This window comes from Geotrypetes seraphini, chromosome 7 (assembly GCF_902459505.1).
Source record: "Geotrypetes seraphini chromosome 7, aGeoSer1.1, whole genome shotgun sequence".
NCBI classification, from domain to species: Eukaryota; Metazoa; Chordata; class Amphibia; order Gymnophiona; family Dermophiidae; genus Geotrypetes; species Geotrypetes seraphini.
The window spans coordinates 67,591,843-67,608,312 of NC_047090.1; the positions used below are offsets into that span (position 1 = coordinate 67,591,843).

At 42.6% G+C, this 16,470-nt stretch overlaps 1 protein-coding gene across 1 annotated transcript in view; it reads left to right on the forward strand.

Moving 5' to 3' along the window:
• ARHGAP11A (Rho GTPase activating protein 11A) overlaps positions 1-16,470 on the forward strand; it is a 76,041-nt gene that overhangs the window by 24,077 nt on the left and 35,494 nt on the right. Inside the window, exons 3-4 of the mRNA XM_033952398.1 lie at positions 2,871-2,967; positions 12,121-12,377. Coding sequence (XP_033808289.1) covers positions 2,871-2,967; positions 12,121-12,377 — 354 coding nt within the window. The remainder of the gene's footprint in view (positions 1-2,870; positions 2,968-12,120; positions 12,378-16,470) is intronic.

The window sequence follows — 16,470 nt, forward strand, 5'->3', positions numbered from 1 at the left end:
TTACAACAATTCCTCAAACATCTGGTCAGTTATTGCTCCTAAAAAGCCCCAGTGATGTCAGAAGTCAGGTGGGGCTTCCTCATATCAGGAGCCAACTTTCTCAGTTTTACCAGGAGTGGACTCGCATATCTTGGATCAATGAATGCTGGACATCATTAGGGAGGGACACAAGATATATTTATTTTGCCTGCCTCCGGATTTGTTTCTGGACTCGCCAGCAAGTTGGTCAGAGAAGGAATCAAAGTTCCACGCTACCCTACAAGTGTCTATTGGACATCCGAGCCATAGAACCCATTCCAAAACACAAATCGGGCTTCGGCAGATACTCCTTATACTTCATCGTGCCAAAGAAAGGCTCAGAAGACTGGAGGCCCATTCTAGATCTCAAGTTGGTCAATCACTTCCTGCGGATTCCTCATTTCCGAATAGAAACTGTGTGCACAATAATTGCTGCTGCCTTTCTGGGGGAGTTTCTCATGTCTTTTGATCGCAAAGAGGCTTACCTCCATATTCCAGTATTTTCAGAGTATCTCAGGTTTCTGTGTTTCCATGTTCTGCAACAGCATTTCTAGTTCACGACTCTTCCCTTTAGGCTCACGACAGCTCCCTGCACTTTTGCCAAGGTAAAGGTACTTATAGCAGCTTTTCTCTGCAGGCAGGGTGTCCAGGTCCATCCTTACTTGGACGGCTAGTTGATCCATGCTCTGTCTCAATAGGAGTATGAATGTGGAGTAGAGACGGTAGTATCTCTGCTATAGGGCTTGGGTTGGATTGTCATCTTCAGGAAGAATCAAATCGGAACAGTGAAAGATATGTATCAACAATCTAATACCAAGTACAACCACAAGTTGATACTGGAGAATTAAAGCCTAAATGTAGGAAAAGATCTCAGATTCACCACTTAGGGAACATATATGTTTTCTCCCTAAAAGAGTTGTGGTGTGGATTTCTTTCATTGATCAAAAAACCTCCATTATCTTTTAAGGTGCTAGTCATTAATACTACAATTTTTTAGACATTTTTATCTTTTTTTCTTAATGATAGCGTTTATGATCATTTATAATAATTTAGAGCATTTGTAATAATTGATAAATAATTGAATGAATATAATCACAGGGGCCAATAGCGCATCAATATAAGCAACTTAAATGCGGCTCCCTTGACTTCACGTTTATCTAAAGTGCTAAATGCATCAATTATAACGAATACAAAATGAAGGACAAACACTTATCTGTTGGAAGTGCAAGTTGTTTGTCGAAAGCCAAGATGTGTGTTAAAGTGCTGCGTGTGCTTTACTAATCACTGCATAATGCCCAAATCGCTCTTGCTCTAGTCACAGCATATTACTCAAAACGCTCCGCTCGATTTCTGATGAAGCCTATAAATTAGGGTGAAATGGGACTCATCGAGCTAGAGCGTTTTGAGTAATACGCAGTGACTAGAGCAAGAGCGATTTGGGCATTATGCAGTGATTAGTAAAGCACACATTACTTTAGCTATATTTGAGCAGAGAGCAATAGAGCACACAGCACTTTAACACACGTCTTGGCTTTCGACAAACAACTTGCACTTCCTTCATTTTGTATTCGTTATAATTGATGCATTTAGCACTTTAGATAAACGTGAAGTCAAGGGAGCTGCATTTAAGTTGCTTATATTGAAGCGCTATTGGCCCCTGTGATTATATTCATTCAATTATTTATAAATTATTACAAATGCTATAAATTATTATAAATTATCATAAACGCTATCATTAAGAAAACAAGATAAAAATGTCTAAAAAATTATAGCATTAATGACTAGCACCTTAAAAGATAATGGAGGATTTTTGATCAATGAAAGAAATCCACACCACAACTCTTTTAGGGAGAAAACATATATGTTCCCTAAATGGTGAATCTGAGATCTTTTCCTACATTTAGGCTTTAATTCTCCAGTATCATCTTCAGGAAGAGCCAGTTGACACCGTCACAGATCTTGGAGTATCTGGGCCTTCTCTTCGACACCCGGCAGGGTCATGTGTGTGTTACCGAGCCACACAGACAGAAACTTCAGCATCAGATCAGAAATCTCCTGGACATACCCTGGCAATATCTGCAGGTGCTGGGGTTCATTGCGGTCTCCTTGGAGACAGACCCCTGGGCTAGAGCGCTCGTGCACCCCTACAGGAGTCCCTTCTCTCCTTACAGGCTTGAAGATCTTCCAGCCAGTAGACAAATCCTGTGGGGAGTTTGCTCTTCTGTGAGTATGCATATTACTGAAGGCTGTTTCATACGGGTGCTTGATGCACACAGCAGGTTGTTCTACATTGTTCCTCAATGTTTCTGTGTTGCCTTTGAGACAGTTTATTGCTTATTTTCATGTTTTGTAGAACAGACCAGTTTAGAAATTGTTTGTTGCTGGGATGCTTCCCTAGTACCCTCTTCCTTGTCATGGATTTGTTCAGGTATGTTGCTTGACTTTAGGACCGAACTACAAAGGACTCTAATTCTCTCTCTAAGGTGGGAGGAGCATGCACTAAGAAAAGTTTTAGGATTTCTGTAACTTCCAGATTGCGGGAAGAAATTGAACACCTAGCTTACTGAATCCCCCAGGGACTAACAGAAAGATTATCTTCCAATATTTGGTACTGGATTTTTGTGCACCTTCTGAAAAATGTCCAAACTCGGATTTGGATGTCTACATGAATTGAATTTCTTTTGAAGCTGCTGTGAAAAAGAAGCCAAGTTCTCATGCTGCCTAAGGAATGATACTGTTTTGCCAATCCTGATTTATGGATGCTTTTAGAGAGCCATTTCCTTTTGTTAAAGTAACGTGCTATGTACAGACTGCATTAAGAGGAAGTCTAATAGCTGTCACTCTCTCCACAGTTTTCTGATTGAAGCTTGTAAACATTTGGAAGAACATGTTGAGATTGAAGGGCTTTTTCGGAAATCTGGATCCATTGTCCGCCTAAAAGCATTAAAGGTAAAAGTACAAGATAATTTGTGGTATAGGTGTTTTAACTGTAAATAACATCACATACAGATTTACTCCAAGGCTGCCCCATGATCTACCATAGAAGCTTATATTTAATTTTCATATTTATATGCTGCTTAACCACAAAGTTTCAAGTAAGAGATAATACAGTAAGAGATAATACAGTATCACAGTAATTTATAAACAGTTAGTATTTATCTTAAAATATAGTCATAATATTCACCCTGTTTAGTCAAAGATACTTCTAGAATAACCTTGTTTTTTTTTTACCTTCCTATAAAGCCCAATATGATGTTATTACCAATAACATGAAGAACGCAAATGCCTAGTTGACTGATTATACAGTAATCAAATATGTCAAGTAACCTGGACATAACCCATATAAAATTTTAAACATAAAAATCAAACTTTTAAATTTGATTCTTTTTTAAATAATTTTTTAAAATTACCGTCCATACAGAACGGTAAAGATTAAGGATAAACAAAATCAGAAAATTTACAATAAACAAAAGAAAGAGAAGAATGACAGTCTTCAAAACATAATATCATTCTAGCCCACAAATATGGAGGAGTTACTGTTGAATTATCCAATAATTTTAAACCAAATATATAAGTTTAGAAAAAAAAAAATCCTGAGCTAAACAATCATTAGTACATTATTTCACTTTGACTCCTAATCAAAAACAGCATTCATTATTTATTATTCTTTTCTTTTTCTTGTTTTCGTAGACTTAAGAATTCTTGCAAGTGTGTTGGATCCCAAAAAATGAACTCTCTTTTTTTTTTTTTTTTTGCATTTTAACAATACACTTGCAAGGAAATTAAAAAAAAAAATTGCATCCAGAGCTAACATCCAAGGTTTTAACTGAAGAAACTCTTTCCTTCGATACTGGGTGGCTCTGGAAACATTAAGGGGTCCTTTTATCAAGCTGCGGTAGGGGTTTACCGCTCGTTAAACCGCCTGCTGTGCTAGCCGCTAACGCCTACATTGAGCAGGCGTTAGTTTTTTAGCCGGCCGCGGGGGTTAGCGCATGATGAAATGTCTAACGCGCTAACCCCGCTAGCGTGGCTTGATAAAAGGACCCCTAACACTATGTCACCACAATACTTCATAGATTTGTTTTTAAAATATAATCTGATTAACAAATTTTACCAATTCACTCAAGAGGTCAGGAGAATAGATCTTGTTGTTATAATATCTTGGGAGTCCTCCAGAAAATTTGTTAGGTCAAAATCGGTAAATACCAACAGGTCAGTCCCCTGGTCTGATGTTACCTTTTTCTTTTGTGGAACATAATACCAATTTCATATATGAAAAGTCTCCGCATTTGTTAAACCCAAGACCTCCTTGAAATATTTTCTAAGCAAAATTTCAGCTGATATTAAATGTGTTTTAGGAAAATTAACAAAGTGGAGATTTTTTGACCGTGATATATTTTCCATGAGTTCTAGCTTAGAGTGGATAACACATGAATCTTTAACTGCTGATGCAGATACCTGCTGCAGTGTGGTGTAGTTCAGTTGATGTTAACCTCTTATCCAGTGATATTAGGTTAGAATCAACATGCTCTATTTTATTAACCACTTCTAATGAGAAATCTGAAACTTGTTTAATTGCTGTTTTTAATAATTCCTCCACCTGGATATTTATTTGCCATAAGTCCTTCAAGGTAATATCCTTCGTAGCCTCTGACAGACTCAAATTTTCCCTACTAACTTGCAACACTGATATGAGTTTAGGCAATGATATAAATTGTAATTTAGAGGTTGTGGGCAATTTTTGAGATACATCAGAAGTTATTATAGGTTCCACATTGGGTTCCATATCCCCGGACAATTATGGAGGAGGAGGAGTCCTATCGGGGGAATTTAACGATTCCCCGTAGATTAAAACAGAGTCTTGACTTAAAGGTACTGGTGGTAATAAATTTAAATGTTGGTCCATAGGGCCTGCTATGGCTAGAGTAGAACTTTTGGGTTTTTCTTTCCTCTTACCCAAGTTCAAAGGGTCTCTCCACGATCCATGCGCCTCTACACCGCGCGCAGCGGCTGCCTCAGTCTTTTAAAGTTGAGGAGACAGACCCCGGTGACATCACCGTCCGTCTCCTCCAATACTTGCCTGAAAGTCGGCACCAGTTCCAGGGCAAGAAAACACAAGCAAAAAAGGCTACTGCTGCTCCAAGGTAAAGAGAGTCCCCTCTCTGCTGCACTCGCCTTCCAATAACTCCACCTTAAATTTGATTCGTGCCTCAGTTGGCAACCAATGTAATTCTCACAATAGCAGAGTAACATGATCAAATCTGTTTCCCCCCTACAATAAGTTTAGCAGCAACATTATATGGATGGCAGGGCTTTATGAAAGAGGAGGTTAGCATCATTAGGGCAAGTTGATGATGGTTTTTTGTTTTTCTGAGCCTTGAGATCAGGCTTAGTCATGTTGATAAATATTTTTGCTCAAACCTTGCTATTCAAGATCAGGAAGCATGATCGATGCTAAAAATTGCCTATTCCTTGTCGTCTGGCTGCACCTTTCTGGTTCTGAATAAGTGGGTGTTTTCCCCTCCTACTGGCATAAAGAGGTAGAGAAAAACTGATCTTTTCCAGTGAATTCACTAGTATAGCCTGCTGGTGCTCCGTGGACAATGCCAATATTTTTTTTCTCTGGAAGGTTATTCGGACTGGTGCTCCTGATCCTAGCCTAGCTCCCTTCTCTGCAGGACAAGGCTGCACAAGCAAGGTTAAGCCTAATGGCTGTTCCCGGGTTCTTGGTAACGGACTTGTCAAATGCAGAATTTGACTTCGCCAACACTAGTTTTGCCTTTTATCGTCTACCTTTGAGGCCCTGCCAGAGTGGTGCATGTCCCCATACCCTTCCTCTCAGTGCACGTATACTCTGGGTGGTTTTCCCAGGCTCCTCCCTGCAGCCCCCAGGAAAAAAGGAACTTGTTAGGAGAATAAAGGTAACTGTCTTTCTTTGCCTCTCCTGAAATGAGCTGTTTCTGACCCCCCCTGGAAGGGGGAGGGGGAAGCTGTGCGGGTTCCCTTCATGGAGAAATTGGGACCTATAATCCTGATATCTTTGGCATGAACTACAGCCATTTTGTTTTCCTGCTCTTCTTTTTTCTTATGCTGCAGTTTTTGTTTAGTAGGATTGTTCACAGCCTTCTTTGGGACATTGGGGGTTCCTATCCTACTCACTTCGGATCCATCTGCAAGAGGGGTCTTGATGGGACGTCTTAATTTTTAGCTCCAGAGCTTAATCCAGATGGTTAAGTAAGCCCTGTAGGCGGAAGCTAATCCCTCGATCAACATTAGGGCTCCCTGGGGGCCAGGGAGTCCTTGGCTGAGACCTCCTTTTGGGGGCTAAATGCCATAGATGGGACTGGGGGGTTTCTGATGCTCTGGGTGACTCTGGTTGGGTCTTGGAGGATTTGGACACTCAGATCTCTAGTCTCCTTTGCATTTAGACCTTGAGCAGAAGGCTCTTCGCAGAGTGATGGTCTGATATGATCCATCTCATTTCTAAGGAAAAACTTTCTTATCTCATTGATGAGGTTGCTGAATTGTCCTTGTGCTTCTCAAGACCCCTCTGGCCTATTCTGATGATGTCTGGTTGTAAATATTAAGATTATACCATCAAGAATGAGACTGTAGAAAACTATGATTTAAATCAAGTCTTTCTGACTAGTGATTTAAATCGATTTGATTTAAATCAAATCCACCCTTCCCTCCCATAATCCAAACTGCGCAGCATGAAATACAAAAAGCAACCTTTCATGTTGACTGGAGTGTGCGAACTTCAGCATTCCGTAACCCAAAAATCTGATGCCAGATAAGTCCTCTTGGCAGATGTTTAGTGCAATATGTCACATATTCTGCCAGTTGGTGTAAATTGCACAGAAGCTAGAGCAAGTGGCATTGAATCTTTAGAAGAGACCCAGATCATCCAAAACTATTCCACTTTATACAAATATATGTCATGTGGGTCCTTTGAAGGCAACTGTACATTCAAATGTTGGCAAGTTAATCTTTTTATCCCCTCAGGAACTTGATGCCATCTGGGCCGTGACTTCAAAGGTGGCGATAGAGATGTTGATTGGGTGTTAAGATGCACAATGTATCTTGGAAGATCGAGAGAATTCACATTTTCCTTAGTTTTGATATGGTGCAATTTTCCTTGATAGTAGAAAGCCAACGCAAACAGGTGTAGCTACTTATATTTAATGGGTTTTTTCCCATAGGTGTATCATAGCTGGTTTTAATTTGTTATGCCTCTTAAGGGTAGCTGCTGATAAATCCTAATAGATCTTAATGGGATAAGAATCACAGGTCACTCCAGAGGATGTTCTAGCCTTAGCCAAAATCACTTCTTTAAGTTTAAAGTCCATGAAGCAAGTTATAATATCTTTCTAATGCGACAGATACTCTATTCCTGAACCTAAGGGTAGTCAATCCCTTCTCATGAGACTGCAGCAAAGGAGCCGGACAGTAACTAAACACTTGGAGGAGGGAGACCCGTGAGAGCCGTATTGGGCCGCATGTTGTACACGGCTGATCTAGAATGCCATTTGGGTTGTTGAGTAACAGGCTGACAGCCTGAAAAACAATATTGTAGGGAGGGGGGAAAGGTTTTTTTAAAATCATGTTTTGGCGGGTTGGGGTTCTGGGGTTAGAGTTGGGGGTTGCCCACTTCTAAAATCCCCAAATCATTAGTTTATGGACTCCAGTGTAGCTCCCCCAGGCATTTTTTGGCACCAAAATCGCTGCCGCAGTGCCCATCTTGGATAGCCTCTATCTGCTTCAAAACACCTCAGTTTTGCTTAAAAACAGGTGTGATGGACTCCTCAGGCCAGGATACCTTGGATTCATGCCAAATTTGCAATTAATGACCTTCTGAAGATTTTCTGTGTCCCATGTGCCAAGCAGCGCATGAAAGGAGGGGGGAGGGTAGAGCAGCTGGCTTAGCCTCCTCTAGTTCCTTGGAAGGGGGTGTTAGTGCCCAGATGGTATGAGAGCCAGGGAGCAGCACAAGTGCAGCCATGGTGCTGCTGCAAAACCCCAGAAAGGAGTTTGTGAGCGTCCGCATGGGTCGTCCTGATGTCCTGGACAGGAGTTTTCCCACCCTGCATTCGTCAATATGATATTTGAAGCTTACGGGATTAATAAAGGCCGCTTGAAACTCTTGGGGTCTGCGGCCATGTTGACACTGGGGGATCCCCCCGCCCATGAGAGAAATTCCCCAGCAACAGTACCATGTGCAAGATGGGGAGGTCCAGTCTAGGCTGGAGAGGGCTCTCTTTCAATGCCTTTACTCTCCCAGGAGATTCTACTTCAGCTCTAGGGATGTTTATGCCTTCAGCACTTTTGCAGGTGATTATGGAATCTCTCCAGGAATTGACTGTGCAGTCCTTAACTACACAGTGCTTGCTTATTAGCAGCACAGACCACCTGTTTTCCTTCTCATCAAGACATTAAAAATATGCTTATTGACCACTGGGAGGTCCCAGAGAGGCCCCTTCTTGTGGCCAAAGCCATGGCAGGGCTCTATCCAATGGATGCTGAATTTAACCAGCTCTTTCCTTGTTCCCCTGAAAGTGGATTTCCTGGTGGCACAGGTTACCAAGCGTACCTCTTTTCCCAGTGAAGATAGTGTGGTATTAAAGGATACCCAGGACCATAGGCTGGATTTTGTTCATAAGAAGCTCGGAGTCATGGCCTCAGGTTTAAAAGCAGCTGCAGTGGTGTCTTTGGTTGCCCGAGCTTTCCACTCCAAGTTGTGCCATGATCTGGAGGCAGTTGCCGGAAGGGATCACCAGTTTCTAACGTCTGATGTAGATTATGTAGCTGATGATCTGTATGATCTTTTCAAAGTCATGAGCAAAATGTCTGCTTTTTCCATTTCCGCCCGTAGGATGCTATGGAGCAGACACACTGCGGCATATTTTAAGGGACATTTACTCTTTGGAAAAGTTCTGGATGATCTTATGGTCAATGTGCAGGATCACAAGCCAAAGTCTTCACCGATCAGCAGACCTTGAGCCCCTAGGGGATCAGGACGTGATACTTTTCGGACCTCCAGACAATATCGCCAGTACTTGGGAGAGCCTTCAGGCCAGAGATCTTTGCAAGGCTCCAGACAAAGATTTGGAGTGGCCTGGTGCCCCCAATCTTCAGGATCCCACTCCGCCATAACTCCCAAGAAGAAGCAGTTACGATGCCAAACCATCAGCTAAGCCTCCACGTTTTGGAGGGAGGTTATTGGCCTATTGGGGCGCATGGGCAGAGATGATAACATATTGCTGGCTGCTGGACATTATACAGGAGGGAGTACAAACTCGAGTTCTTTCATTCCAGACCTGTTTTCTAGACTTTCCCACTGGGAGGCCAGAAAAGAAAAATGAAACATCAAGTTAGAGCAACAGTGCAAAGGCTGCTAGATCAGTTAGAGACAGTGCCAGCGGAAGACTCAGGCTCCATCAGATACTTGACATATAGATCTCAAAGCAGTGAATGCAGCCCTCAAGATGTTCCGTTTCAGAGTGGAAACGGTGAGGTTAGTGATTGCATCGGTGGCACCGGAGGAATTCCTTGCCTCCCTTGATTTGAAGGAGGATTGTCTGTACATTCCCATTTTTCCAGAACACATGAATTTTTTGATTATATGTGCCGGAGCATCACTTCCAGTTTGCAGCCTGCCCAAAGTAATTGTGGTTGCTGCAGCACACCTGCGCAGAGTGGGTACAAGTACAACCATTGACAATCGGCTTATAAGAGCCCAGTCCGAATCTGAAGACAGACTAGGGTTCAAAGAGTGATTCAACTGCTGCAGAAGCTGGGCTGGGTGGTCAACTTTTGGAAAAGTCACATCAGTTTTTGGAGTATCTGGGAGTCTGGTTCAACTCAAGGGACAACAAAGTGTTCCTCCCGGAAGCCCGCAGAGAGAAGCATCTGCATCAGATATGGAAATTTCAGAGTGAGACTGGCATTATTGCAGGTGCTGGGATCAATGGTTGTGACCATGCACTGGTTTCATCAAACTTCGGTGTTAGAAGGGTTCTCCAACCATACCTCCAAGAAACTAGTGAATTTCGAAGATCAGATCATCTGTTCGTACTGGCATCGAAGCCCACGATCGCTAGGTGGATAAAGTTGGCCATTTTGGTGACCTACTTGCTGTCGGGAAAGCAAATTCCTCTTTCACTGAAGACTCACTCAACCAGGTCCATCGCGACTTCTTGGGCGGAGTCCCAGGTCTTAGCATTGGAGGGCATTTATTGGACGGATGCATGGTTTTTCTGTCCATACATTTGCCAGACATTATCATAAGAACATAAGAAGTTGCCTCCGCTGAGGCAGACCAGAGGTCCATCTCGCCCAGCGGTCCGCTCCCTCGGCGGCCCATCAGGCCCATTGCCTGAGCAGTGGTCCCTGACTAGCTCTATAACCTATCTCCACTCCTATCCCTATACTTGCCTCTTCTCCTATCCCTATAGCCTACCTCTACACCTATCTATACCCCTCAATCCCTTTGTCTTCCAGGAACCTATCCAAACCTTCTTTGAAGCCCTGTAACGTGCTCCTGTCTACCACAGCCTCTGGAAGCGCGTTCCATGTATCCACCACCCTCTGGGTGAAAAAGAACTTCCTGGCGTTTGTTCTAAACCTTTCCCCTTTCAATTTCTCTGAGTGCCCCTTTGTACTTGTGGTTCCCCATAATTTGAAAAATCTGTCCCTGTCTACTTTTTCTATGCCCTTCAGGATCTTGAAGGTTTCTATCATGTCTCCTCTAAGTCTCCGCTTCTCCAGGGAGAAAAGCCCTAGCTGTTTCAATCTGTCAGTATATCGCATGGGTGTAGCTGCTCAATCTGTTGCGGTGTTCGGGGCACCTGTTTTATTGGCAGTGTTGGCTGAATCCCACCCTCAGTGAGTAGAACTGCTTTGCTACATCCCTTTCATCTGGGTTCGTCTGCTGATGATGACAGCAGACAAATCCAGAGCCCACCCTGATGTGCAGTGCTGCCATTTGTTGTTTAAAGAATACAGCTGTTGTCTTCACTGGACAAGTTTTTGCATGCTTTTTCTTCTATTACTCTTACTGTTCTTCTGTTATAATTTAATTTCAGTACTGTATCTGAGGAGGGAGGACTGGCACTACTGTTTGGTCCTGTTCTTTTTGCTTTGATATTGAAAATACTGGACAGCCAGGGAGTGTACCATCCTATATATCACAGATCAGTGCTCTCTATCTCTGGATTTGTCTGCTATGACTAAGGGAAAGAAGATTATCAGGTAAGACTCAATTTTACCATTCTGTGCCAACTGCAACTATGTTTCAAAAATTTTGAGCAGCAATTTTCAGCCCTGCTGACAGGGTAAATGCCCTGATACTTTATTGAGCTTATTATCTGGACTCTAGTTTGATTATTGGCCAACATCTGAATCATCCTTTGATCGCTGACTGCTTTGGGCTGAATTTTGATCCAATAGTACTTGCTGCTATTCTGATTAAGTGCTTTTGAATATCAGGTTCTTTATTTTAAACATAAATTCTAGGCTTCAGATTCAAGGATGATTACGGTATTTAGTGAAGCAAAAAAATCACCTAACTAGAAAGTGTGTTTTAGACCCAAGTGTGGTATTGGCTTTCTTAATAGAAAGGAGCATGAAATGGCTGCTGGGACTATCTGTACTGCACTATCTGTATGAAGAAGAGTTGATATATTGTCCAGGAACTGGGAAATAGATTGTAGATGTTGTATAGGTTGAGGCAGGATAGTAGCATCTTTGCTGTATCTCTCCACTACTACTACAATTGTTTCTGTACTGCTTCTACAAGTGGATATATGCAGCACTGCACATTATATGCAGGCATTTTCTCAGTCCCTAGTGGGCTCACAATCCGTTTTGTATCTGGGGCAATGGAGGGTTAGGTGACTTGCCTAAGGTTGCAGTGGGAATTCAGCCCAGTTTATCATCATCAAAGCAAGTTGCACTAACCATTAAGCTACTACTCCGCTCCCCTAGCAATATAAATCTGGGTCTTGGATTGGATATTCAAGGAGAATGAAAACTTTAAAAATAACTACAATTTTAGGAGATGTGAGTGAGTTTGATTTGGGTTTTGTTTTGCTTTTTTCTTAGAGTAAATTGGACCATGGTGACAGCTGCCTATCTACAGCAGCCCCTTGTGATGTAGCAGGCCTTCTAAAGCAGTTCTTCCGAGAGCTGCCTGAGCCTATTCTTCAATCAGATCTTCATGAGGCTTTTTTAAAGGCTCAGCAGCTGGGTTGTGAAGAGGAAAGGAGCACTGCCACGCTTTTACTCTCTTGCTTGCTTCCTGATGGAAACAGAGAGACATTGCGGTTCTTCTTTAGCTTCCTCCATAATGTAGCACGCAGGTAAGCAGACTACAACAATTTCTTATTGGATCTTGTACTCCCCAAATTAAAAATGTTTTCATTGACAATATTCTGTGCATTTTAAAAGTGCCCAAACTTCATAATTGTCTTGCTTTAATATTGCCAATAAATATATTCATTATTTTTATAGCATTTTGCTTTAACAGCTTCACATTTTATAGAAATGACTTGTAATGTAGGTACCAAAGGTGAGCTGAAGTAAAATGTGACTTCTTTCTATTGAGCCCTAAATTCTTATCCTGCATGTAGTATGAAGTCAGAGATTACTTCTTGATCACAAGTTCCGAATACAGTTTCTTGGCTTGGCTCTTAGGCCGTTCTTTAGAGACATCCTTATTAGGTTGTGGGAGTTTTTTTTCCAGGATATCTACAAATGAGTGTGTATGAGATATATTCACAAGCAATAGTGCAAGCATATATCTTGTGCTTATTCATTGTGGATATCCTGAAAACCAACCTGGTTGGGGAATTACCAAGGATTAGCTCGAGGGTCACTATGGAGGTGTAGCCTAATGGCCGTTACTGCAGTAGGCTGAGAACCAGAAGAACTAGGTTTGATTCCAACTCGGGCTCCTTGTGACTCTGGCCAAGCCTCTTAATCCTTCATTGTCCCAGGAACAAAAAACTTAGATTGTGAGTCCCACTAGGGATAGAGAAATTACCTAAATGTAATAACTAAATTACTTTGGTTGTACCACAGAAAGTCAGTACAGTAGAATCTCAACCAGTACTCAAGCAACTGGTACTCTTGCCCAACCAGGGAAAAAAAAACTTGTCCCCCAAAGCAACAATGGCAGCGGTCCTGAGCCATGAATCTCCTCCCTCCCTCTAACCCCGAAGCAGTGATCCTGAGCCGTGAACCCACACTCCTTCCTAGCTCCAGACCATCCCTTAAGCCCTGAAGCAACGGCAGCGATCCTGAGCCATGAACCCCCCCTCTGTCCTTCCCTCCATCCCTTTTCTGAAGCAGCAGTGGCAACTGGTCAGAGGCAGCGCTGAAAACAGGCTGCTTGCGGCCAGCCCCAGCAGGGCATTTCATCTCACGTCCAACGTGGCAGAGGAAAGGCCCTGCCGGGGCTGGCCATGAGCAGCTTGCTTATAGCACTGCCTCTGCTAACTGGCTGCCACTGCTGCTTTTGTAAGCGAGAAGAGGGGTCCAGGAGGTCAGACCTGGGTCGAGCAGGGGAGGGGAGATGGATGGATGGATGCTGGACCCATAAGTTGGGAGGGGGGTAAAGGTGGAGAGAGAAAGTGACCCAGAAGGGAGGAATAGATGCTGGACCTACAGGTGGGAGTGGGGAGGATGATAGAGAGAGAGATGGGAAGGACGACAATTTTTGCAGTAACTCTCAAGCAACCAGAAACAATTATCTGGCATCCACCAATCCCCATGGGTGCCGGATAACTGAGAGTGTATTGTATATGAAACCTGTGACCCTTTGCCTTATTTTTTTTTTTTTTTAAATTGATATGACATCTAAATCTAGGTGGTTTCCATATATAATAAAACAGTACAAACAACTTCAATAAGAGCTGTATCTTCAAAACATTTTACTCCAAATTGTCTCCTTACTAAAAAGTCACAAAAATGCATATACAAAAAGTTGAGTCTTCAATAGCTTTTTAAACCCAAGGAGAGCATTTCACAGTTTCACAATAGAAAAAAAACAGAAGCTCTGGTATCTGCATACAGTGGCTCCACAGCCATGTCTTATAGCATAGCCTTTTCAGATCTCAGTGACCTGCCAGGGTGATAAACTGATAACTGCTTAAAATACAAAGGTATTGAGTGATGCAAAGTCTGATGTACAAGGCATTACAGTAATCAAACCATGACAATAAACAATCCCTGTACAACAGTTCAAAAATCAAAAGAGGTCAGCATGGGCTCAGATGATTCAACAGATGAAGTTGACCAAAAGAAGCTTAAATAGTTCTAATAATTTTGACATTTCATAGAAAGACCAGGATCAAGTCTCACATCAACAGTTATTTCCTTCCTCATTTGTACACTAACACCCAATACATTTATATACTCCAGCCACAAATCATCTCCATGCTTCCCAACAAATATCACTTCTGTTTTTCCCACATTCAAACTTAATCCATGAGTAGTCATCTAATCCAGTGTTCTTCAACCCTTTTACACCTATGGACTGGCGGGAAAAAAAAATTATTTTGTGGACTGGCAAACTAGTAGGACTGAAATTTAAAAACCCCGTTTCTGCCCCGTCTCCGCAAGATCGGTCCTTGCAAACCATCTGATCCCATCTGCACAAGTCTCAGTTATAATTTTATATTGAATGTATTTTATTAAAGTATAAAAAGATACAATATTCTGTACAATTGTCATTTTATAAATATAAATAATACAGAGCAAGGATCACAAAACCCCTCCTCTTCACATATATCCCCTCTACTATCAAGAAAACTGAATAAGCCACATTATTACAGAATGCTACACAAAATATCATGCTAACAGAATACCACAGTCACACATAGCAGGAATAGGGTTAGGGGAGTGCAACTAGGGCAACTGCTTCCTGGTCAGAGAGAGCCCTAAGCCACTGCCTGGACTTTGTAGTCCCCAGTTATGTCTAACACCAGCTCTAGCAGGATATATATTTCAAATCTGATATATTCTAATCACAAAATAGAAATAAAATTATTTTTTTCTACCTTTTGTTGTCTCTGGTTTCTGCTTTCATCTTCTTTTCACTTTCTTCCTTCTAGTGTCTGACCTCTCTGTCTCTTCAATCCAGCATCTGCTCCTTCCATCCACTGCCTGCCCTCTCCCCCTTCCATATGGTATCTGTCTTCTTTCTATACCCCTCTCTCCTTTCCATCCAGCCTCTGCCCCCTTTCTTCTTTTTACATGATTCATTCCAACTTCACTGCTCTCTTCATTTTTATCTCTCCTACACCAGATCTAGCATCTTTGTCCCTCTCTATTTTTCTGCTGACCCCCTTCCCATCCCTCTACTTTCTCATTCCTGTCTCTCCCCTTCCCTTCCTATAATCTCCCTGCCAGCTGTTTCCTTCCTTTTTCCTTCTCCTTTCCCTCCTCCCAGCAGTAACTCTCTTCCCTTCCCTTTCCCTCCTCCCCTCCCAGTAGCATCTCTCCTTTCTCCCTCCCTCCAGGTCCAGAAGCAGCTATCCCTTTTTTTGCCCTTGTCCAGCAGCTTACCAGCCTCCTTTCCCTCCTTCCCTCCCAGCAGCATCTCTCCTTCTCCCTCTCTCCAGGTCCAGTAGCAGCTGTCCCTTTTTTTTCCCTTGACCAGCAGCTTCCCAGCCTCCAACAGTGGCTTTCTTCCCTCCCAGCAGCTGTTGGTACTTACCAGCGCAGCAATTCAGGAAGGCAGCCTTGGGTCCTTTGGGTCACGCCGCCTCTGAGAAAAGAGGAAGTTGTATCATCAGAGGCGGCCGCGACTCAGCAACAGCTCCAAGCCTGCCTTCCTGAATCGCCGTGCTGGTAAGTACCGATAGCTGCTGGGAGGGGAGAAAGCCACTGTTGGAGGCTCTTCATGATCTCGCCGGACCTGCAGCTCGTCGATCTTTCTGGCCTTGCGTGGACCGGCAGGAAATTGCAGCTGTCGATCTCGCCAGCCCTAAGCAGACTGACATCGGTCCACGGACCGGCGGTTGAAGAACAGTGATCTAATCCATAACATTCCTTTTTATAAAAATCCAAATGAGCATTCAACTTTGATCCCCCAAGCTTCTACTGGAAAGAAAAAAAAATATCTACTTATTGTCTATAAAAGACCTTGGAGCCAGGAGAATTTTTGGTCCTAGATTTGATGGAACTTACTTTCACATCCCGGGGAGAAGGAGGAGGAGTTGAAAAGCTGTGATTGACATCTTCTGCAGTATGTCCGTGAGCATAGATGGACAACCCTATGGTCTATCATACCATCCTTATCTACTAGAAAAGATATTACCAAGGTAAAAACCTAATCTCTTTATATCTGCACAAGGAGCTAAGTGTGAGGAGAGAGGGACAAGCAGTGAAAGTGACATTTTTTGAGCAGAATATTCCACAGATCTTGGGATCTTTGTGTGTATAGCCTGA